This window comes from Eptatretus burgeri, chromosome 1 (genome assembly GCF_056783735.1).
Source record: "Eptatretus burgeri isolate ZD-2024b chromosome 1, Ebu_testis_v1, whole genome shotgun sequence".
NCBI lineage: Eukaryota > Metazoa > Chordata > Myxini > Myxiniformes > Myxinidae > Eptatretus > Eptatretus burgeri.
In genome coordinates this window covers 104,625,461-104,647,960 of record NC_140961.1, presented here as the reverse complement: position 1 = coordinate 104,647,960, position 22,500 = coordinate 104,625,461, and the positions used below count along the sequence as shown (strand labels likewise).

Sequence of the window (22,500 nt, the reverse complement as noted above, 5' to 3'; positions counted from 1 at the left end):
TAAATACAAATCTATTGTCAGTCACTCCAACTCTCATCTCCGGGGTTTCAAAGCACTGACAAGGTCATGCTGCACTGCCATCTCGACAAACCTAACACAGAGACATTTAGTGTCAGAATCTCGAAAACTTCACATCCAGGGGTGGGAAGAACTAATGTGTGGACTGCTCTTTGTTTAATTCGGAAAAATTTACCTCTTTTGGAGGAAAAGAATAGGAGGCATTACTTTTCAACACACCCTCGTATATAAAACCAAAAATCTGTCTGAAGCCTCGGTTGACCCATGTGATTACGTCCATTAATTATGTACTGTTTGAACATGAGTATTGTACTGTACTTCTATCAATTTTTTTAATTACATAGTGTTGGACCATAAGTTGTTGTTGGTCTTTTGGTTTCTCCCATTAGGGGTCGCCACAGCGGATCATCGGTTATGATCCACATACTGATTTGGCATAGGTTTTACGCCGGATGCCCTTCCTGACGCAACCCTGGTCTCCTCTTATGACACAGGGATATGGATTGGGTTTCACCATGATTCTGGGGGGCCTACACCCTCTCATAGCATGGCCCAGTGCAGAGGTCCCGTCCTCAAGCGATCCTCAAACCCAAGCCTCCGAGTAGCCGGATTACAGGCGCACGCCACTACGCCCGGTACTGTTGGACCATAAGTAGGGTTGGGTAAATATGATTGAAATTTTGTGCATAGCATTTTCTATGGCTGTTTTCCATGCTGAATCCGAATTTTTTTTTTTTTTTTACCTCCGATGACCTTTAAACCCCAGAACCTTAACTTATTCAAAATAGTGGCCAAAAATTGAACTTTTTCATGTTTTCCTTGTCTAATGTGACTAATAAGGCTTGTAATATATCATTTCATATGTTTTTCAGTTCAAGGAATATGCTAATCACATTTTCAAATTGATTGGATGTTGCATAAGACCGAAATCAAGTAATTTAGGAAAAAGGAAGACTTGAAGAAAAATAAAAATTCTGGGCTATTGAATACTATACAAACTTGCAAAAAGCACAAAGGACCTTTGACCCCAGACAGTCTATATTTACTGAGTACACTATCGGAGAAAGAACTTCTCGCGGAAGTGACATATTTACGCTTAACTGTAGCCCCCAGACATACGCCAACAAAGACGTGTGAAGGATGGAGCAGGGAAATTCCGCACTCAAAAATTCAGTTTGACCAAGATACACAACTCTATAAAGAATGCTATCAAGTCCGAGGAATCCGTGCAGGATAACATTCATGAACTTTTGTTGGCGGCACTGATGTAATCTCGGTGTTATGTTGATCTGAGAATGACAAAAACAGTTCAACTTTAGCAAAATATTGTGCTGTTTTCAAAAATTGTGTTAAAAAAAATCATCAAATCGTTGCTTAAGTGTCATTTTCGTATTTCCTGATCGGAAAAACATATAAATTGATATATTACAAGCATTATTTTCTCTCAGTTGGTCAGAAATTCTTACAAAAAAACTTTTTTTGTCGCCATTTTGAATAAATTAAAGTTCCAGGGGTCAAAAGTCATCGGAGGTAAAAAAAAAATTCCAACGTTTTCAGATTCAGCATCGCAAATGGCCTTAGAAAATGCTATGCGGACACTTAACCGAAAAAAAAAAACTTCACTATTTACCCAACCCTACCATAAGCATAGCCATTATGTATTATTACACCATGACTCCATCTACAACTTTTGGACCATTAAATCTTGAGACCTTTCAGACCCCTTTATACCGTTTCGATCTTTCATTTGCAATCAATGATCTTTCATCAAGTAAATAATGCACAAACTCCACCCACCCGGAGGGTGGGTAAACTACCAGTAATTGTATGAATATGATATTTGCCACAGGTGTGATGGTATGTTTCTTCACTTTCTTCCATCCGTGTGCAGGAATTTTCTTCTGTCCGTAAACCTTCCAAGCATGCCTGCATACAGCCACACAGTTTGTCGTTGACTCGTCGCCACTGAAGTATGACAAACATTAAATAAAGTTGGGGAGTAAAAATGTAACTACATAAAAAAAAAGTACAGAAACAAGTAACCCTCCTTATAATTCACAGACCAGTGTTTGTGTGTTTGTCACACTAATCCTAGTTCTGGGCTGATTACATCCAGACTTGCTACATAGGATCAGCATGACCACAATTGATGTATAGGGCAGTTTTTAATCCTTGCCAGTGGTCTTGGAGCGAGAGGAGTGGATGCAAATGCTCTCTGTAATTGTGCATCGTGTAGCTCTGCCGCCTCCAGGTAGGAGAGGGTTTTACAAGTCTCCACCATTTACAGTACATTATTCCTGTCCCCACGTTAAGCAGTAGGTATGTTTTTGCTTCCTGCATGTAACCCAGGTTATTTTTTTTTCTTTGCCCATAAAGAGCTGTCAGTTGTCTATACACCATCCATATAAAAGTATGCATGCTTGGAAAAAGAACCATATGGTGGGTACTCTGCTCGTCAAAAAAAAAAACCAAAAAAACAATTTCAATGTAAAAGGATGCAAGGATGGTTTGTCAAAAACTATGTAAAAAAGGTAGGGATGATTACAAGAAGTTGTCATGTGAAAGCATCCTGACATCTTTCTTTGAATAATAGTTGTGCTGCAAATGACCCTATACATGCCGTGTGTGTGTGTGTGTGTGTGTGTGTGTGTGTGTGTGTGTGTGTGTGTGTGTGTGTGTGTGTGTGTGTGTGTGTGTGTGTGTGTGTGTGTGTGTGTGTGTGTGTGTGTGTGTGTGTGTACACATACATGTTATTTCACTGGTCAAATTAATACATGGAAGCAATCAACATGTACTATCATTGCAAATGGATGAAGGTATGGTCAGGGAACAAGCATTATTCAAAGAAAGATGTTGGGATGGTTTCACTTCATTATTGTGACCATCCCTGCATTGTTTACATACTTTTTGACATACTATCCTAACATCCTTTCACATAAAAAATGTTTTTTTTTTTAAACTAAATGTGGCATTAAGGTTCAAAGTATTAAATGCATAACGTCTATTGTTTTACAACACTTATACAGTTCCAGGGTCCTCTTTTACACGCTCTTTTCGATAATGCCATATTTAGATAAATTATGAATGATGCAGAAACAATTTTTCCAAATGAACTTTTTTATTCATAACTGGAAAGATCAAACAAAACAGTTATAGCAGAAGGAGGTTACACATCAGGAATATCTGTAAAAAAAAAAAAAACATGTACAAACCAAAATTCTTTGGTTGTAAAAGTATTCACCCCCTTCCGTCGCTACTTGGTGGAAGCATGTTTTGTAGCAATGACTGCGATGAGTCTTTTTGGGGTGGGTCTCTATCAGATTTGCACAGTGAGATGGTAAAATCTTTGTCCATTCTTCATGTGAAAACTGCTATGGTTCTGCCAAGTTTGATGGGGATCGTCAATGGACCGCAATCTTCAAGTCTCACCATTAATGTTTAATATGATTCAAGTCAGGACTTTGACTGGGCCACTCAAAAACATTTATTTTCTTCTTATTCAGCCACTCCAGTGTGGCGTTAGCTTTGTGCTTCGAATCATTGTCCTATTGAAATGTCAATCTCCTACCCAGTTTCAAATTCATGGCTGACTCAAGCAGGTTTTCATCAAGGATTCTCCTGAACCTTGCACTGTCCATTGACCCTTCAATCCTGAGAATCTTACCAGTCCCTGCTGATGAAAAGCAGCCCCATAACATGATGCTGCCATCACCATGCTCGACAGTAGGGATGGTGTTGAATGGGTGATCTACAGTGTTCGGCTTGTGCCAGACGTAACACTTTTAATTGAGACCAAAAAGTTCAATTTTTGTCTTGTTTGACCACAAAACGTTTCTCCACATGCCTGCAATGTCATTAAGATGCTTTTTCACAAACTCCATCAGAGTTTTTAGATGTATTTTTTTCAGAAATGGCTTCTTTCTTGCCACCTATCCATAAAGAGCAGCTTTGTGAAGGGAATTGGATATTGTGGATTGTTGAATACTGACCTCTATCTCAGACATAGATACTTGTATTTCTTTCAAACTCATTGTTGGATTTACAGTGACATCCTGAACCAGATTCCTGCTTGCCCGGCTACTCAGCTTGGATGGTCGACCTGGTCTGGGTGGAGTCTGGGTGGTATGATAAGTCTTCCAATTCTTAATGATCGATTCCAACATACACAAAGGGATAATGAGTAACTTTGAAATCTTCCTATAACCCTCTCGTGAACGGTGCTTCTCCACCACTTTATGTCTGACTTCTTCAGAAAGCTCCTTGGTCTTCTTGTTTGCCTTGTTGGTTGACCAAGTGAGTTGTACCTTAAAACTCCTTCGTTAAGTGGGGAGCTTAATTTTTTAAGTTAAACCACTGATAACACAAAGGTGAAACCGATTACACTTATTCTGTGACCTTCAAAAAATAATTTGCTCCTGAAGTGATTTCGGGTTAATTAGGGAAAGGGTTTGATTTCTTATGCAAATGAGAATCATCTGATAGTCTCTGTTAATCTAACTTATTCACATTTTATAGCTTTATCACTTTGAAGTAGTTTGTGAAGATTCTATACATCAAGTCAATTTTGAAAGCATAATGAGATAAGCTCAGGTAGCATCAAAATGTGAAAACTTTGGAGGGGGGGGGGTCAATACTTTTGCAGACCACTGCAGTAGAGTTGGCACAAATGACATTAAAGGGAACAGTGTAATTTACAAGGGAATCGAAGATGCATACACTGACAATGAAAGGGCAAAATAAATAACCGAAAACCTTTGGGTTGGCCTTTCAGTGTTCCCATGATGCTGCAATTTGAAATGTGTCTAATATGGCTCATGATGCTGTGATTGCAGTTCCAAATCTTATAAACACTTTCAACAAGCTTATCTATGTTCCATAAACACTGAAAAAAAAAAAACGATAAACACTAAAAATTGTAATTATACTTTTGACACAAGAGAGTGCAGGCACCAATTACATCGAGTTGTGCACTTTGACATTTCAAAATAGATCAAAATGTAATATCCCTACTTGGCAATCAGGATGACATTATACCTTTGTTATATGGTCATTAGATCAGGGCCATCTCTCTGGACATATCTTGTGCATTTGATACAGTCTGGCACCCTGTCGTACTCTCCAAATTCTCTGCATATGGCATCCAAGGCCAACTCCACTCTTGGATTACTGACTTCCCCTATTCTCATATCCAACACGTGGCACTCAACAGAATCCTTTCATCTCCTCTTCCTGCCAAGGCTGGAGTGCCCCAAGGCAGTGTTCTCGGCCCAGTCCTTTTCCTAATCTTCATAAACATCAACAAACCGTATATCTATTTGCTAATGACTTCACCCTCTACTGTAACATTAACTTTTATCTACCGACAAGGCCTTCCCGTTCCGGTTTTGGAGCGATGAGAGGTCTCCTTCGGGGCTCACTGCTGACGTTCTCAAAGTTAAGTTTCCGGTCGTTATTTGTCCCGTTTTAACTGTTTAATTTTCTCACCTACATGTTACTGTGTTCCTAGTTCGGTTTTGTTTCAAAAATCGTGCTATTTTGTGAGTATTTTTGTCGACGTTCTTACCTGGTGTTTGAGGCCTAGGCCTTGGCCTAGGCTTGAGGCCTACCGGTTCCACTCGGTGTTGGATCGTGTTTTTTTTGTTTGTTTTTTCTCCCCATTACCTTCAATTTCTATCCTCCCCATTACCTTCAATTTTCATCCTCCCCACTTTCCAAACATCCCCCATTCTCCCAACTAATCTCTTTCTTATCTCAAAAAAATAAAAAAATACCCAACAACAACAACACGCTCACCTTCTCCCGATTCTGCTTCTTCTTCTTCCTCTTAACTTCCTCCTCGTCTTCTTCCTCCATTTTTTTCTACACTTCCATGACCTAATCTGTTGAACTCTCTCAAACATTAATATTAACAACAAAAACGATCTTATAATGCTTCATTTTCCTCTCTCACACATGTGGTACTCTTTACTGTTTCATAATGCACGACTCTTCTGCTATTTTAACAGACTGCTCTCATTTCGACCTCTCCTTCATTCCTTGCCTAAAAAAATCCAACTATTACAGCGCTTCTTCTCTCCATTCTCTGAATTCGCCTTCATTGCATCCATCAAGAATTGTGTTAAATCGCATCTCTGACCTAAAACTTTTAAAAACCACAGTTTGCCATGGATGCTCGCTTTCCATCAACCATTCTTTTTTTCCAACTTCAGTGCCAACTCACCCCCTCACCCCTCACTCTCACTCTCAAAGCAACCATCCCACTCTTCTCCCTCCAAGCCTCCCTCTCACCTCTCTCAAAAATTCCACCCTCACCTTTCTCCCACCTTTCATCCCCCTCACTCATCCTTCTCAAAGTTGCCCACCCTCTCATCCACCAAGCTGGCTCACTCCACTGTCCTCTCACCTCCATCTCTTCACTCCACCTCCTCAAATCCTCAACTGCCTTCTTCCTTGTCTCTTGTCCCCCCTCTCCCCCAGCACCACAGAGCCTTTTCTCCTCATTCGGCCCCCTCCCCTCGCTATTCTGCAATACCCCACACTCTTTCAACAACCCTCCTTACCTCCCCCTCGTCCCTTGTCCTACCCTCCCCTCCCCTCCACCTCCTGCACCCAAAGCCTCCTCCCCTACCTCTTCATTAAAAGTGTGGACCTCAAATATCCGGGGCCTTCGCTCAAACCTTTCAGATCTTTCCATACAGGTTGCCACTGACAAACCAGACATTATCTGCCTAACAGAAACTTTCCTCTCCCAAGACGTGTCTGACTCCCAAGTATCTCTCCCCGGTTACTCCCTCTTACGGTATGACAGACCTGAGCCTCGTCCTGGTGGAGGTGTTGCTCTCTTCATCAAAGACTCTATTCCTCACTCTCCATGCACTGCTCTCACTCCTCCACACCCCCAGGAATAGCTCTGGCTTCGGCTTCCCCTCCACTCCCACCTCATGTTTATATGTGTACTGTACCATCCACCGAACAGTGATGACTCCATCTACACCTCACTATCCGAAAACATGGACCATCTTCTATCTTCTCATCCAAACTCTCTCTTCCTCTTATGTGGTGACTTCAATTGTCATCACGCCAGTTGGCTAGGTGTGGGTACCTCTCTCACCTGCCATGGCACCTCAGCAAAAGCTTTCTGCGACTCATTAGGACTGACTCAATCGGTCAACTTCCCGACCCGGATCTCAACCAATGGTACTCCATCTCTTCTGGATCTGATTTTGACAAATTTCCCTGACAATATCTGCTGCTCTTCCTTCGCTCCAATCAGTTCTTCTGACCACGTCCTTGTCAAAGTGGACATCTCTCTGGCTGTTATCAGAGAACCACCTCACCGCCGTCGAGTCTGGAATTTCACTCAAGCCGACTGGCAGGGTCTCCGAGCAGCCATCAAACTTACAGACTGGTCTCCTATCACTACTTTCTCAAACATCAACTTATCCTGGGAATTCTTTCAAAGAAACTTGCTCTCCCTCATGCACAGATTTATCCCCTCTCGTGTTCAGTTGTCTACTCTTCCTCCCACCCTTGGTTTACTGAAGCTTGTGGCGAGGCAGTTGTCCTGAAACAACTTGCCTTTGCCTCATGGAAAGCAAACCCAACTGAGGGCAATCTCAGTTCCTTCCACAAAGCTCGGAACAAGTGTGTATCTACCCTCAGGACAGCCAGAAAACAACATCTTTCTCATCTCAAGTCTGAACTCTCAAACCTCTCTCCCTCCTCAAAATCCTGGTGGCGTTTAAACAAATCTGTTTCTGGTGTATGTTCCCCCTCCATCCCTCCCTTACCTCAAATGGCCGCACTGCTGATTCCACACGTGAAAAAGCTGAATGTCTAAACTCGGTGTTTGCAGCTAAATCTTGTGTCCGAAACCCATCACTATCTCTACCCACTTTACCCAGTCGCACACAACTGTCCCTGGACTCTGTATCCTTTTCTCCTGAATAGGTGGAGAGCTTGCTTTCAAACCTCGAGTCAGATTCTGCAACCGGTCCAGACGGCATCAGCCCACGTGTCCTCAAAGCATGCTCTTCTGCTCTTGCTCACCCTCTCTCTGTTCTATTCACCCTCTCATTTGCCCAAGGTCATCTGCCATCTGCTTGGAAATCTGCTAACATCACTGCCCTGCATAAAAAAGGTGCAAAAACAGATCCGTGCAACGACAGACCAATCAGCCTTCTCCCAATCATCAGCAAGGTTATGGAATCCATCATCGCTTCAGACATGAAATCCTTCCTCTTCTCCAATGGCTTGATTTCCAATCATTAATTTGGTTTCAGACCAGGTCACTCTACCCTGGATATGCTGCTTCTGCTCTCCCATCAATGGATGGAGGTCCTCAATGCCAGACAGGAAATCCGAGCCGTATCCCTGGACATATCACGTGCTTTTGACACAGTCTGGCACCCTGCCCTACTCTCCAAACTCTCTTCCCATGGTATTCAAGGCCATCTCCACTCATGGCTCGCAGACTTCCTCTCCTGTCGCAGTCAACGTGTGGCCCTAAATGGAGTTCTTTCATCCCCTCTTCCTGTGCAGGCTGGAGTTCCTCAAGGTAGTGTTCTGGGCCCTGTTCTTTTTCTGGTTTTCATCAATGATCTCTCGGACTCTCTGGAAAATCCTCTATTTCTCTTTGCCGACGACTCCACCCTCCGCCGTACCATCTGTCATCCCTCAGACCGGCAAGCAGCAGCTTCTTTGCTCACTGCAGATCTGGATAAAATCACAAAGTGGTCCAACACGTGGAACATGTCTTTCAATCCGGACAAATCTCAGACTCTCACAATGTCTCTTCGAAAGGACCGTTTAGAAACCCCCCCATCCACTTTCTCAACAATCCTCTGGAAGAAGTCTTTTCTTTCAAGCTTCTGGGTCTCACTATCTGCCATGACCTTTCCTGGGAAAGTCACATTTCCAACCTCGCCTCAAAAGCCAGTCGTCGACTGGGAATCTTCCGTCGTGCAAAGTCCTTCCTCGGCCCTCTTGAGCTCCTGACCACTTACAAAGCTTTTGTCCGTAGCCTGATGGAGTACTGCTCTCCCCTCTGGGCTGGTGCTCCTGCCTCCCACCTTTCTCGGATTCACGCTGTCGAAACCAGGGCATTTAAGATCATCGGCATCTCCCGCAATGAAGCTGAGTCTTTGGGCCTCTCACTCAATCACCGCAGGTTGGTCGGTGGTCTTTCTGTCTTCTACCGACTCCTCTCCAGCCTTGCCCCCCTGCTCTCTCTGCGATTTGTCCCCACCACATTTCCACAGGGCGCTCAAGGTCCGCCAACAACCCCCTTCTGGTAAAACTACCAAAATCACGAATCACTGCTCATCTTCACTCTTTCATTCCTCTTTTTTTCTGCCTTTGGAATAAACTTCCTCACTCTATTCTTTCCCATTCTTCCCTCCAGGCTTTCAAAACAGCTGTTCACCACCACCTCTTATCTTCCCCCATCCAAATCCTCGATCTTTTCTACCCCGATAATCCACCCAAGCCCACTTCCTTCAATTCCCCTGCTTTCCTTCCTGAAAGTCCCGGTAATGTCCATCTTCTCTTCGCCATGTTCCCCGTCCCATCCCCATCCCTCTCCCTTCCACAGTTCACCTAATGTGTCTGTTCCCCACTGTTTTGTCCCTTCCACTCCCGCCCCTCTTGTCTCATGCCCCCTTGCTGCGAGTTGTGTGTTAGCTCTCATACGAGCCTCGAACAAGGTATACAAAAAAAAAGAAAAAAAAAAGAAAAAGCCCTTCACGATCCCGCTTGATGGTGCACTGCTCTCCCCTCTGGGCTGGCTCCCCTGCCTCACACCTTGCTCAGCTTGATGTCGTGGAAACAAAGAACTTCAAAATCGTTGGAATCTCGCACAATGAAGCTGAGTCTCTGGGCTGATCACTTTCACATTGCAGACAGATCGGTGATATTTCTGTCTTCTATTGCTGCCTTTCTTGTCTTGCTCACTCTCCGCCTTTTCTGTGCTCTGCCCCCCCCCCACCACCCTCTCCCAGATTTCTGCAGTGTACATGCAATGTGCCAGTAACCTCCTGCTGGTGAAACTCCCAAAATCCAGAATCACTGCTCACCTGCACTCATTCATCCCCCCCTCCCCCCTATCCCACATTTCTGCAGTGTGGATGCAATGTGCCAGTAACCTCCTGCTGGTGAAACTCCCAAAATCCAGAATCACTGCTCACCTGCACTCATCCATACCCCCCCCCCCACCCCACCATGAAATCAAATTCCTCAGTCTCTTCAATCTCATTCTTCCCTCCAGGTCTTGAAGACAACTTTTCGCTACCATCTCGAGTCATCTCCCATCCACAACCATAATCTTTTCTACCCCCATTCATTCTCCACAACCCCACCTCTTTCTGAGTTTTTCCTTCCACTTCTGTGATTGAGCATTTGCAGCTGTATCCATCTTGTTCACCGCTGTGTCCTATCATTGCTCTTTGTTCTCCACATCCATTGTTGCTCCAAGTCTCCCTCTCTTTTGTCCATCAACCCTGCTGTTGGTGTGTTCTCCACCCCCCCTCCCCTTTCCTGCCAACCTCTCCTTCTACTGTTACACCCTTATCTGTTGTCTGTTCCAATTCTGACACCGTATGCACCACATCACCCCCCCCCCAACAAAGCAAATCTTAATAAACAAAAGTCAGCCCTTAAAGGGCTGAATCTTGTCAGATTACCAAGTGTGAGCATCAACGAAATGCACAGCAGTGTGGGTGAAATGTCTGATGGGAACAATAGCTGTGGAAAAGGAAAGTCACAACCTCAACCCGTTTCGGTTGTGGAGTGCACTGCACACACAAACACACACACTTTAAGGCCATTTTTCTCTGCTAAAGCGAGGGTTCGCCTTGCAGGCCCCATGACAATCGTGGTTCCCATTTTGTGAGACTGTTTTTATGGCCGGATGCCCTTCCTGATGCTGTGGAGCGCACTGCACAGCTCACCAAGTGGATCTATAATTACCAAGGAGCAAATAATGATATACTGTATTACATACAACATGTGAGGGTTGGGGTTGGGGGGGGGTGATTGAGTAAAATAAAATTGAGAAATAGGATGGAAATGGAGAGTGATGAAGTACAAGGGTGGACAAATAAAGAGGAAAATAAAATGAGGAAATGAGAGTTGGAGTTGCAGGGGAGTGAGGGGAGGGGGCAGGGGGAGGGGTGGTGATATATGAAAAGTTGGGAAGACAGCTGGAAGGGAACTTTATAATGTCACAGTATTTGCATACGTAATTGATGGATGGTCTAAGTGTTAGTACTTGTTTAAAATTAGGATTAGGCTATTATGAATATGTTTAAGACCTGCAACATAAAGGAAATGTAAAGATATGTGAAAATGGAGGGGTTTCCCACTACCCTGAAAACTTGCAGCACCCACAAATAAATTGTGACATGGTTTGCTGGCTCAGACCATCTGAACATGTACAGAAGTAACTTACACTGCTGAAGTTGCCAACCAAGATTAGACAATTACCATAGCCACATGTTTATCAGCTTTAGGAAAGGAGGGAATATTGTGTTAGGATTTGTCCCCCCCCCCCACAAATAAAAAAAATCAGAATGCACTTACATTCTTCTTTTACCCCGTTGGGTGCAGGCAGGAGGTGCTGGTGCCAAAAGCCCCGATTTTTCAACACCTTTGGAATACGAAGAATAGAGGACACAAGAAGAGCGGATGTTCCAACATCCAAGAAGAGTTCAAAATGTGTTTGAAAGCAGCTGTGCCCTCCAGACAAAAGGCTGGCTCATAGACACAACCTGTGGTGCAATTAGACATTTCCATTTGGTACTACACTGCTGGGTACAAAAAGAGGAGGGTATTTCTGGTAACAATTGTTTGTTCATAGTTTTATTGGGCAATGCTCAATGTTCCTGGACTGGAGGGGCGGAAACAGAGCCTCCCTCTGCCCCTTAGACCCCTGATTTCTCAGACATTACCTTCCAACTTTTCCAGCAGCAACCTTGACAAGATACCAAAGTACTGGCACTGGCAGGCCACACGGTCAGAGGGTCGACCAAGTGCTCGTGAACGACTCGATGCTGATAAACCCAAATATATTCGAAGCCAGGCTGTTGTCAGTGCAGACCCTAATCCTACTGGGTCTTGTTCCACAACCCCTTGTGGTCATCATAAAAACGAGAGCTCCCATGATTCTCAAAACAACACTGTTGCGAGTTGTGGTGGAGATTCTGGGAGCCTTGATGTTCACAAGGATTTGAAGTGCATTCCAAAGAGCTCTCTTCATGACAGGGTAGCCACTCGAAAAAGTTCCCGGCGAGGCCAGTTTAGGCCGGACTCGCTGATCATACATCGTCGAAGGCAAGAGGAGACAATTAGCCAGGAGAAATATGAAGATGAACAATGCCCAGAGCTTGAAAGTACTGAGCGAGGATCTCCTTCAAACTTCTTCCGCCGACTTGGTTCCAGTATGAAAGAGCGAATGCACATCAATACTGACACAGATAACCATGTTGATACCAGGTCAAAATTAAAGCAGGAATCACCTATGAAAATGGCATCACACACCCCAACAACCACTAATGAAACTCCATCAAGTAAATTGGCTTCTCCTGCTCACAAAATAAAAATGACGCCATTAAGCCAAAGGCAAGGAAACCTCAAGGAAAATTCAGTTTCCAGATCACCATCAGCAATGAAAATAAAGGCAGCCACTCTGCCACCTCTTTCTCCTCGATGTGCAACATCACTATCAGAAATTCCTGAACTTGAACGATCACCTCGTAGTCTGCACCGACCACGAACAAGGCCCACTGTGCAAGAGGGTGGAAGTCCGAAACGACACCTACCCCGTTACTCTCGGTCAGACATAACATCGCGTATTTCCCGCAGTGCTGCAGACATTGAGCGATTTTTCAACTTTTGTGGATTGGATCAAGAACAGCAGGAGGCTCTTTGCTCAATAGAGTGTACCCGCGACAGTTCAGAACTGGGTTCTGTCAGAATACGGAGTGCGAGCATCAGAGAGAAGCACAGCAGTGTGTGTGAAATGTCTGATGGCAACAGTAGCTGGGAAGAAGAAAAGTTGCAACCTCAAAACGTGTCTGTTGTGGAGCGTAATGCACGGATCATCAAGTGGATCTACAACTGCCAAGGAACAAAGAATAAGAAAAAATAACGATGTGGAATTGCCTACGACATGCAAATGGTCTTTTTACTCAATAATTTATGTACAGTTATAAAAAGTACTGCATCGCCATATCCATGTCAATTTTTAGTAAGCATCTATTTTACCTTGTCATTGGTGATTTCCTCTGCAGCCGAAGGTGGATGGAGGTTGTTTTTACCCCTGTCTGTCTGTAAGCAGGGTATCTCAAAACATTGTGGATGGATTCGGATGAAATTGGGTGCACAGGTTTGGTTTGCGACAAGGACAAATTGATTAGATTTTGGTGAAGATCTGAATCTGGATACGAGAATTTTTTTTTCAGTAATTCTTCACCACTGAGAGATTGGGGAAAAAAAGTTGTAGAGCATGATATTTCGAAATGTTGCGGACGGATTCGGACGAAACTTGGTGGACAGGTTGGGTATGTGACAAAGAATAATTATCGATTCGATCTTGGTGAAAATCCTGATCCAGATACGAGAATTTTTTTTTAAATTGTTGTTCTCGTTTTATTTACAATAAACCTTAAATGAGGAGTCTGATACAATAATTCGATGTACCATAGTCTTTGCAGGTTGCCTTGCAATTAACCCTCCTCAACCTCTCCCTATCTATTTACAGGTTGCCATATTTCCTTTCCTATTCTCTCCTCCTCTGCCTACCATTTGTTCATCCTATTGTTGCATCCACTTTCTTGCCCCACTGCTCCACTGTTCCCTCAATGCATTGCTTTTTATCCTCTGTTACCTCACTCTTCAATGAGTCGAGACTTATTTGTATACAAAATAAAAACATGTTTCAGTGCTGTTGTATCTGTCATTTGTTTGGTGTCTCAATCAAATACTTGCGAAAGGATGTGTTTTTACACAAGGAGCTTCAATTGCAGGAGGCGGCCATTACGCCCATCAAGCCTGTGCAATCTTACTAACACTCACATACTCCTTGACCCACACTGCTTTCAATTACCACTCCAATTCAAATTTAAATCCATCCACTCTCTGCTGCCACCACCTTTCCAGGGAGATTTTCTTTATGAGGTGAGTAATGCTGACTGCTTCTGGTGGGGGGGTACAGAAAACAAAAATATGGGTGGGAGGTTGAGGAGCGGGGGGGAATAAAAGCTATTGGAATTAGGAATAGAAGGTAATGGAAGTGAAACAGATAAAAGATACTTGGAGTGTTGAGGGCAGGGGGACCGAACAATCCAGAATTTTGTATACGTGACATGGAAATGGCTTCCAATCAACATTATTTCACAGATATCACACATTTGCTCAAGTTTTGAATGTGCATGATAAAATATGGTGTGTAAATCAATAAAAACCATATGATATGCAATTATTTTATTAATCGTCTTGTTTTATTATTTTTTTCAACATTGGGCAGACAAAGCCAAGAGGTCAATCCGAAAGCAAAGGAAAAGGAGAACACCTCTTTTGAAATAAATGAATTACAGGAAGGATAATGATTATACCATATGGAGGTTGAAGGGAATAAAGTTATACAGTATTTTCTTGTTTAATACTAAACATGATTGGGAATCCAACCTGAGAATTGCAAGTCAAAACTATGAAGACAAAATTAGAATTTTCTAATTATTTCTTGTTGGCCTCCTGTTTCTCCGGATCTCTCATGCATTTTCTGCTTTGGCTCTAAACTCAACTGACTGCACTCTGCAGTTCCTGGCTTATCAGGCTTCATGAGCACTTGCTGAGTTTTAGTAATTCCCATTGATCCCATGCTCTTTTCACAAGGCAAAAAGCATATTTGTGCAGGTCTGGGGCCTTTTTGCCTTACAATCAAGGGCAACTTCCTGGGCCCAAGTTTCTGAACTTGGTTGGATAGAGATGCCATTGGTTGTCCACACAAAGATTGACCAGATGTTGAATTTGGTGCATGAGACAAAGGGCTACTCTGAGGAAGAGACAGCATTATGTAATGAGGAGTTGTGGTAGAGAGCAAGTGGGTTGGATGTGCTGAAATGTGGAAAACGGCAGAGTTGGGTGGATGTGGAGAAACCAAGGTTGTCTGATGAGCATTTGAGGGCTGACGGAAGAAAAAAAAAAAGAGAAAGAAAATAAATGTTTATTCATAACCTATTGAAGCTGGTTAGTCCTCTTCAATATTTCAATGCTACAAGGTGTTTCCAAGCCACAGAGGTTTGTGGTGTCATAAAAAAATTAAACAATGAATGAGATGATTTGAAATATAATACATAGTTATAATGGTAAACAACAGCAAAGAGAGAAGGCAAGGTAATGTGCAAGAAAAATAGAATCTAAGAGTTATCTTGATTAACCATTCATGTACTGGGGCTACGCTTGTCCAGATTTTATTAATGAGATTGAGCAATGGCTATTCAACCATCATAAATAAAGGCCTAGCTACAGGTTATGTAGACTAATTTTTGCCTCGACTCGACCCTCAACCCCAAACCTTGTTTATCCCATATCTTCCATTTCCCTAACTTTAATCCAATCTTCCCAAACCGAGCCCTTTTCATTCCATACTCACACCTCCCCAACCCCAGACTGTCTTTTCTCAATTCAACATACACTCCTTCATCCCTCCTTGTGTGTTCATATTGAGATAGACCCTAACCACGGGTCTACTGACCCTATGAAATGCAAAAATTGTGTAGCGTCGTCATGCCTTGTGCTTGCTAATGGATGTCTGGCATTCAGTATTTACCTTTTCCATGGATGCAGTTCCAATAATAAATTTGGGTGCATTGGGGAGAGGCACAAATGCAGTTGATGTGGAAACAGTTGATGCGGATGCAGTTGATGCGGATACAGCCGACGCGGAAACAGCCGACGCAGAGAAGGTTTGTACAGAGAAAACTGGTACTGAGGTAGCTCGTGCCGAAGGTGTTGGTGAAAATTAGATTTTGAATTGACTTTGGTACTAGTTTTAAATAGTTACTATTCCTTCCCAGCAAAATCTCGATCAAACAGGAGATGTTTTTTTATTTTACCTTATGAAGGATGCACTCATGCTGTCATTTGGGACACAAAGTTTAACATCCGTTTAAGTTTCGCCCTCAAAAGGCCAGTTTTTTAAATAAATAAAAAAAATCAGATTTCCTTATCGAGTGCAATGCGTTTTCCAAATCCAACAATAACTTTGTAATTGCTGAACTGATTATGGTGGAAGTATCACGCAATATTAAAGCACTATTTATATATTACAAACACATAAGGGAGAACGTGGTGGTAACATTTCCTTTCACAATCATCCACACTCATAACATTGCTTTTCCCTGCTATGCTGATGATACCAGAATATATCTGACTTTTGACGAGGAAAATCCTACACCAATGAGTTATCTGTCCTCTTGTTTTTCAACCATTAAATTGAGGTTAAATAGCAGCTTCCTCAAACTAAGTGAGACTATTCTGCTCAGGTGTCCATTTGCTCCTAAAGAGATGGTCTTCAAAAATGACCTTGGGCCCTCAGTGACACAAATCTAAAGTGTTAGACTTTACATGTCCCAGCAATGTTGATATTTACAGAATGCGCAAATAGACAATGCAACAGTTAAGCTGAAATCAATTCCTTCATCTATCAGAACTTTGCCTTTTTTATAATTAGTAGCAGAGTACTCACCCAAAGGGCAATCTTGATCCAAGCATGCATTCTGAGGGAACATGCTTGTTCCAAGCATGCATATTCACATTCTGAACAAATTTTGATCTTGGGCACCCGTTAATTTCCACTCTGAAAGCCGTGGTAGCCATTTTACAATATGGCCACCAGCAGAATATTTTTTTACCGTAAACGCAACATTCAAGGGGACCCAATAAACATACTGATAGTACAATCACCCAGAATGGATCTCTTTTACTCAAGCATGATATGCTGAATATGCAGTGCCATTCAGCATTGAAATAAATGATCACGTATGGAATTATATACAGGAAAAGCCAACTTTGGAATTAAATTATAAAACATTACCGATGATATAAAATAATAATATAATATAAAAAATATATATCTAATATCTAAAGCTCTTTATAACCACTGACTGACTCACTCACTGATATTAAAGATCGGTACCTTCCGGGTGACATAGAAAGCTAAAATTTTGCGTGCCAAGGGACATCAAAGCCGATACACCGGGGGAAAAAATAAAATAATAATAATTATTAAAAAAAATCACAGAATCGTTAAACAACATCCATAAATGAAAATAGAAACAAATTAAAAAAAAATGCAGGTGAGCGACCTGAGACAACGGGGAAGCACGGTAATTTTGTGTGCTGACAGACCGAAGCCGATACATCAGGAAAAATCACCTGTATATGAAAATATAAATAAATAAATGAAAAATCAAATGCAGGTGAGCAACCTGAGACAATGGAGAAGCACGGTTTGTATCCTTACACACACCCCGCTATACATATATATTGTTGCGGGCAGGAGGGGTCAGGTGAGAAGACCACGAGGTGGGGGGAAGCTATGTCAATTCCAACCAGACTCCCCGGAATTGTAGGCCGTCGCTCACGGATAATTGCGTGATGTGGCGGGTCGTGAAACCGACCGTGGACGCCAATAACTCAACCGCGTGACCTAGGGTCCTCCCGCCTATGGGTGAATCGGGTTACCTAATTAACCACCGGGGAACCACGCCCTCGGTACGCCTTGTCCGAACCAGATCACTACCGGATCGGATCTCCTTTCCGGATTGGATGCAGCCGAGCGGCACCGTCAAGGACGTACCTGCAAGAAGGAATGGATTGTTGGGAATAAATACCCGGCGAGACTTAGATCCGAACCATGCTGGACCAATGAGGGAAAAGACAAAGGCGAGTTGGGAACATTTACACAACAATTATTTATTTACAATAAGCGAGGAAAAGCATGTGGCACAACAAAGGTTTATTGGGTGTGTAATGTAGGGAAATATGAGAGAGGTGTGGGGTGCGGAAATTTTACAAGCAACTTTCAAAGCAAAGCAGACACAGTGCAGACTTGACGCGATTATTAATAAAAGCAACAATCACAACAATAAAATATTTTATACAGGCTTACTTAACGGACAGGCGCCAACACTCTCAGACACACACTCAGACAAAGTAAACCCATTTGTGAAAGGGACATTTGTAGCCAGGGAGGGAGGGAGTTGAGGTTACAGTTTCTCGGTACCTGAGCGTTTTGGGGGAGGGATGATCCGTGGTGCGGCACCCGACAATGGTTGAGTTGCTCGACCACAACCGTATGTGTGGAGATCGTGTCTGCAGGAGGGCTCGAGTGGAGAAGAGCGGAGTCCAAAGGGGTGGGGGGGGGGGCGAGAGATGAGCAGCAGGCAGGACCAGGCAAGAGGCCGTTTGTTGAGGTCGGAGATGAGGAACAGAAAGCGGGACCAGACAGGAGGCTTGGTCGAGAAGCAAGGGGCGGTTCGACGTCATGTGGGCGGAGACAAGTGGCAGAACAGTCACTCTCAATGACTCCTCTCCTTCAATTCTCCTTACTCCGCCTTCAATACTCAAAAACTTCTCTCAATTCTCCTTCCAACCAACTTGCAATTCTCTTCCCAACTCACCAACTACACGGAGGTCCGCGCTTTTTAGAACCCAGAGGTCAGGGAGGAGCCTTGCCGAAACCTGACGTCATTGTCCGAGCCGAGCATGCCGATTGGACCGGCCCTTCATGTGGTCCGCCTTTCTGGGCGGGGTTTCAGCCAGAGGCCGGCCTGGCCCGCCCCTGTCTGGCCTTGGGAAGATGGTTTGGCGGTGCAGCTTATCGCGTGTGTCCAGCTGAACGTCGGGATTTTGCCTCTGAAAACGAGTCGCTGGGTAGACGGTGGTACACTGTGGCCAGCGAAATGAGGGTAGCAAGCGAGATGAAGGCACCATGGATTGTCATGCCGTGGTAAGCGAGACGAGGGGGGACGAGGGGCAAGCGAGGCAAATTTACCTCAGCAGTGAAAAGAGGAAGAGTGGGAAGTGGAATGGAGGAGAAAAATGATTTGATAACCTAACTAATAGCCCATCGCAACACCCTCCCTTGTCTTCCCACTAGACAAAAGGTAGAGACCTAACTACACGTATATTAATGGAATAACTGACTCAGGACAACTGTATGTTGTATGCATACGGTTCCGAGAACCGTAACAATATATATATATATATATATATATATATATATATATATATATATATATATATATATATATATATACATATATATATATATATATATATATATATATATATATATATATGTATATACATATATATATATATATATATATATATATATATATATACATATATATATATATATATATTTTTTTTTTACGAATTTGCCGGTTCGGACAGCCACGCACGACCGCTTAAGGGCCAATCACAGTCACGCGTCCGCCGAAACCCGGAATTCAGTCATAGCTTCCGGACAACTCCGGAAACCTGCAACGGATGCCTTAACGCATCATAAACCGTCAATATTCTGTCCACACGGTATAGGGTTAATCGCCGAATCTCGATATACCTAATTGTCCGCGCAGACAGAAGTACCGAGAATTTATACCTCGACGGAACTTGTATGGAAATGAGCCGCTAAGCACGCTCTTTCTGTGTGCAATGCCGAGCTGTTTTAATCGCCAAGTTCCGTCGGACCAATTACCACTTTAATAGCCGGCTAACTTCCCGAACGCGCCGTGGAAGTCAATGGGAGGAAATGACGCAACGAGCAGATTGACATTCAAACAATGGGGACATTCATTTCAACCAGGTAAGCAATCAATGGGGAAAGGGGACAAGACACGAGAAAAGCCTACAGCCGATGTCTACTCGTTTATATATAAAGGCATGTACTTAATTCAGTTTGATTTAACCAGACAAGGAGCCACAGAACACTTTCATACAAAACCCCCAGAAAAGAACAGGGCTCGTGAGCCCTTATTTCCACTCAGAGCCTGGATGACCGGGGGCTCACAAGAGGCCGGGCAGGTTACCTTGCGGCCCCTTGTGACGGCTCGAAGGTCTTTGGGTCAGTCACCCCTGCTGTCTCTGGCTTGGCCGTGTCGCTTGAGCAGCCGGGTGGCTTGAGCAGCTTGGCGAACAGCTTGCTCAGTTCTCCTTGGTCATCCGGCCTTCACTGCGGCCTGACCTGGCCGGCGACGCGCTGGAGGAGTGAACGGGTCTTTGCTCTTTTAGAGTTGATGTCCTTTTATGACCCGTCCACTGCCTCAGCGCTGCTCGACCGTCTCAAGGCCGTTCGCCTGGACCGCGACGTAGCTTGCCCGACGCTAGTCTCCTCCTTGGCCATTCACCAACGCTTCTCCGGCTTTCGTCTGGCGCTCCCTCCTTCGCCGCGACTGCCCGTTTCCCAAGAGCGATGAATCTCCGAATGAGCCCATCCGCGCTGCCGCCCGTTTCCCGAATCAGCTTTTCCGCGCTGCCGCCCATCTCCAGAATCAGCCTCTCTGCTCTGCCGCCCGTCTCCCGAATCAGCTTCTCCGCGCTGCCGCCCGTCTCCCGAATCAGTCTCTCCGCGCTGCCGCCCATCTCCCGAATCAGCCTCGAACTCCTCCCTTATATTGGCCCGAGGCGAGCCGCTCTTTGATCTCTCAACCCGAGGCGGGGCTCTGCCCACTTTTCACCTCCGACCTCTCACCCCTGGTAAGCCTCGCGGGAAACCCCAAGTCTGAAGTCACCCGTGGGTTTTGGGGAAGTTGCTCTGTGATCCAGTTTTGCAAAGTAGGTTCGCACCGCGGTGCACAATGGCGGCTTAAGCAGTGGTGGTGTTGGGGAGCGTTGCTTGTCGATGGTGAGGAGTTTTTGTAGGATGTTTCGAAATTAAAGACAGAAAGAATAACGGCTACCTCAAAGATTCACAGCCCGGTACACGAATAATTATTCCCTTTACACATCGGTGGGGGAATCCTAACCTGAAACACTTACTTATCAAAATAACTGATCTTCAGGGTGTTTGAATGGTGTTTTGTGAATTTCCAAAACCGCAACACACACACACACACACACACACACACACACACACACACACACACACACACACACACACACACACACACACACACGGGTTACATTCCTCTAAACTTTAGCGAACGGCGAAATCGTGAATGGCAAACAGTTTATAACATAAATGAGATATGTTCCAGCCTCCCAAAATAAGCCCAAAAATAATTAAAAAGACATTTAATTGAAAAATAAGAACAATCGAGTAAAATAAGATAAAATAAGTAACATTTACTATCTTCCAGACCAACAACCTAAGAATGTGCGATTCCACCCAGTATTGCTTGTGGTTTTGGTTGGGACCTGGGCATATGACATTTGGTGTCAGGAGTGGGATTCAACTCTCATTCCTCCAGGATTTTATTTTATTTGCATGTGTGTTTGGGTTTAAATAAAATAAAATAAAAAAGTTTTCATTTTGCATGTGTGCAAAAAAGAATTGGTGGAATACAAAGCCACCATGGTAGAGTCTAACAGGGAGGAGAAAAATGTCGGCACCTCCCCCACTCCTCAGTTTATGCGGACTTAGATTCCCTTTGGGTCGGCAGGCCTGGCAGAGGAAGTCATGCTGATGTAAGCACAGGCCATGACGGACAGATATGGTAATATGGATGAAGTACGCTTGTAGACTGTAAGAATATTTGTTTACATGTAGATAATGAGTCATGAGAGGCAGAAATGATAGTCCTACAATTCAGTTGAAATCTGACCTGTTTAAGTGTATGGTTGCGCGCAAGCTGTACATGTGCACAGAGTGAAATGCCTAACCAACCATAGTCGGCCTCATATTCACATGGCTTGTCTGGAGCAACTCTGCTTTGCTGCAACACAGGTGTGCAGTGTTTCTGTGGGGGTCATAGGGTGTATAATAAAACAAACATGAAAGATATCCAAGATAAGCCATATCACGAGTAGAGATAGATCAAAACATTAAAAAAAAAATATGCAGGAAACAATTATAGAAATGGCATGATTGATAACGAAATGCATTGTTGAAATGAAACAATTTTAAATTCACGTCGATGAAAGTTGTTTGAATAGGCAAAATGAAAATACTTATTCAATCTCATGGTAACTCCAGTGAAAGTTATTTTTTATTTTTAAAGGTGGCATTTATATAGTTCTTTCAGTACTTGGTGTTCTCTGCAGCGAATGGTGTGTGTGTGTGTGTGTGTGTGTGTGTGTGTGTGTGTGTGTGTGTGTGTGTGTGTGTGTGTGTGTGTGTGTGTGTGTGTGTGTGTGTGTGTGTGTGTGTGTGTGTGTGTGTGTGTGTGTGTGTGTGTGTGTGGTTTTTATTTTTTTTCGTGTGCAAAAATTAATTTTGCTTTCTGAGCACATCTTGAAGAATATAGCCAGCACATGCTT

At 43.6% G+C, this 22,500-nt stretch overlaps 1 protein-coding gene and 1 pseudogene across 5 annotated transcripts in view; one reads left to right on the top strand and one right to left on the bottom strand.

Annotated features, from left to right (window-relative positions):
- LOC147035100 (protein FAM110C-like) overlaps positions 1 to 13,956 on the top strand; it is a 30,014-nt gene extending 16,058 nt beyond the window's left edge. For 2 of the 5 annotated variants that reach the window (XM_085893579.1, XM_085893613.1), the window contains exon 2: positions 11,623 to 13,956. In XM_085893579.1, the coding sequence (XP_085749705.1) occupies positions 11,885 to 13,162 (1,278 nt within the window). In that variant the 5' untranslated portion in view covers positions 11,623 to 11,884 and the 3' untranslated portion in view covers positions 13,163 to 13,956. Of the gene's footprint in view, positions 1 to 545; positions 654 to 1,909; positions 1,989 to 11,622 lie in introns of those variants that run through there. The other 3 variants (XM_085893594.1, XM_085893586.1, XM_085893604.1) reach the window with 3 other exon arrangements.
- A 525-nt stretch (positions 13,957 to 14,481) lies between these two features.
- The window catches only part of LOC147035099 (uncharacterized), a 12,121-nt pseudogene continuing 4,102 nt past the window's right edge, over positions 14,482 to 22,500 (bottom strand).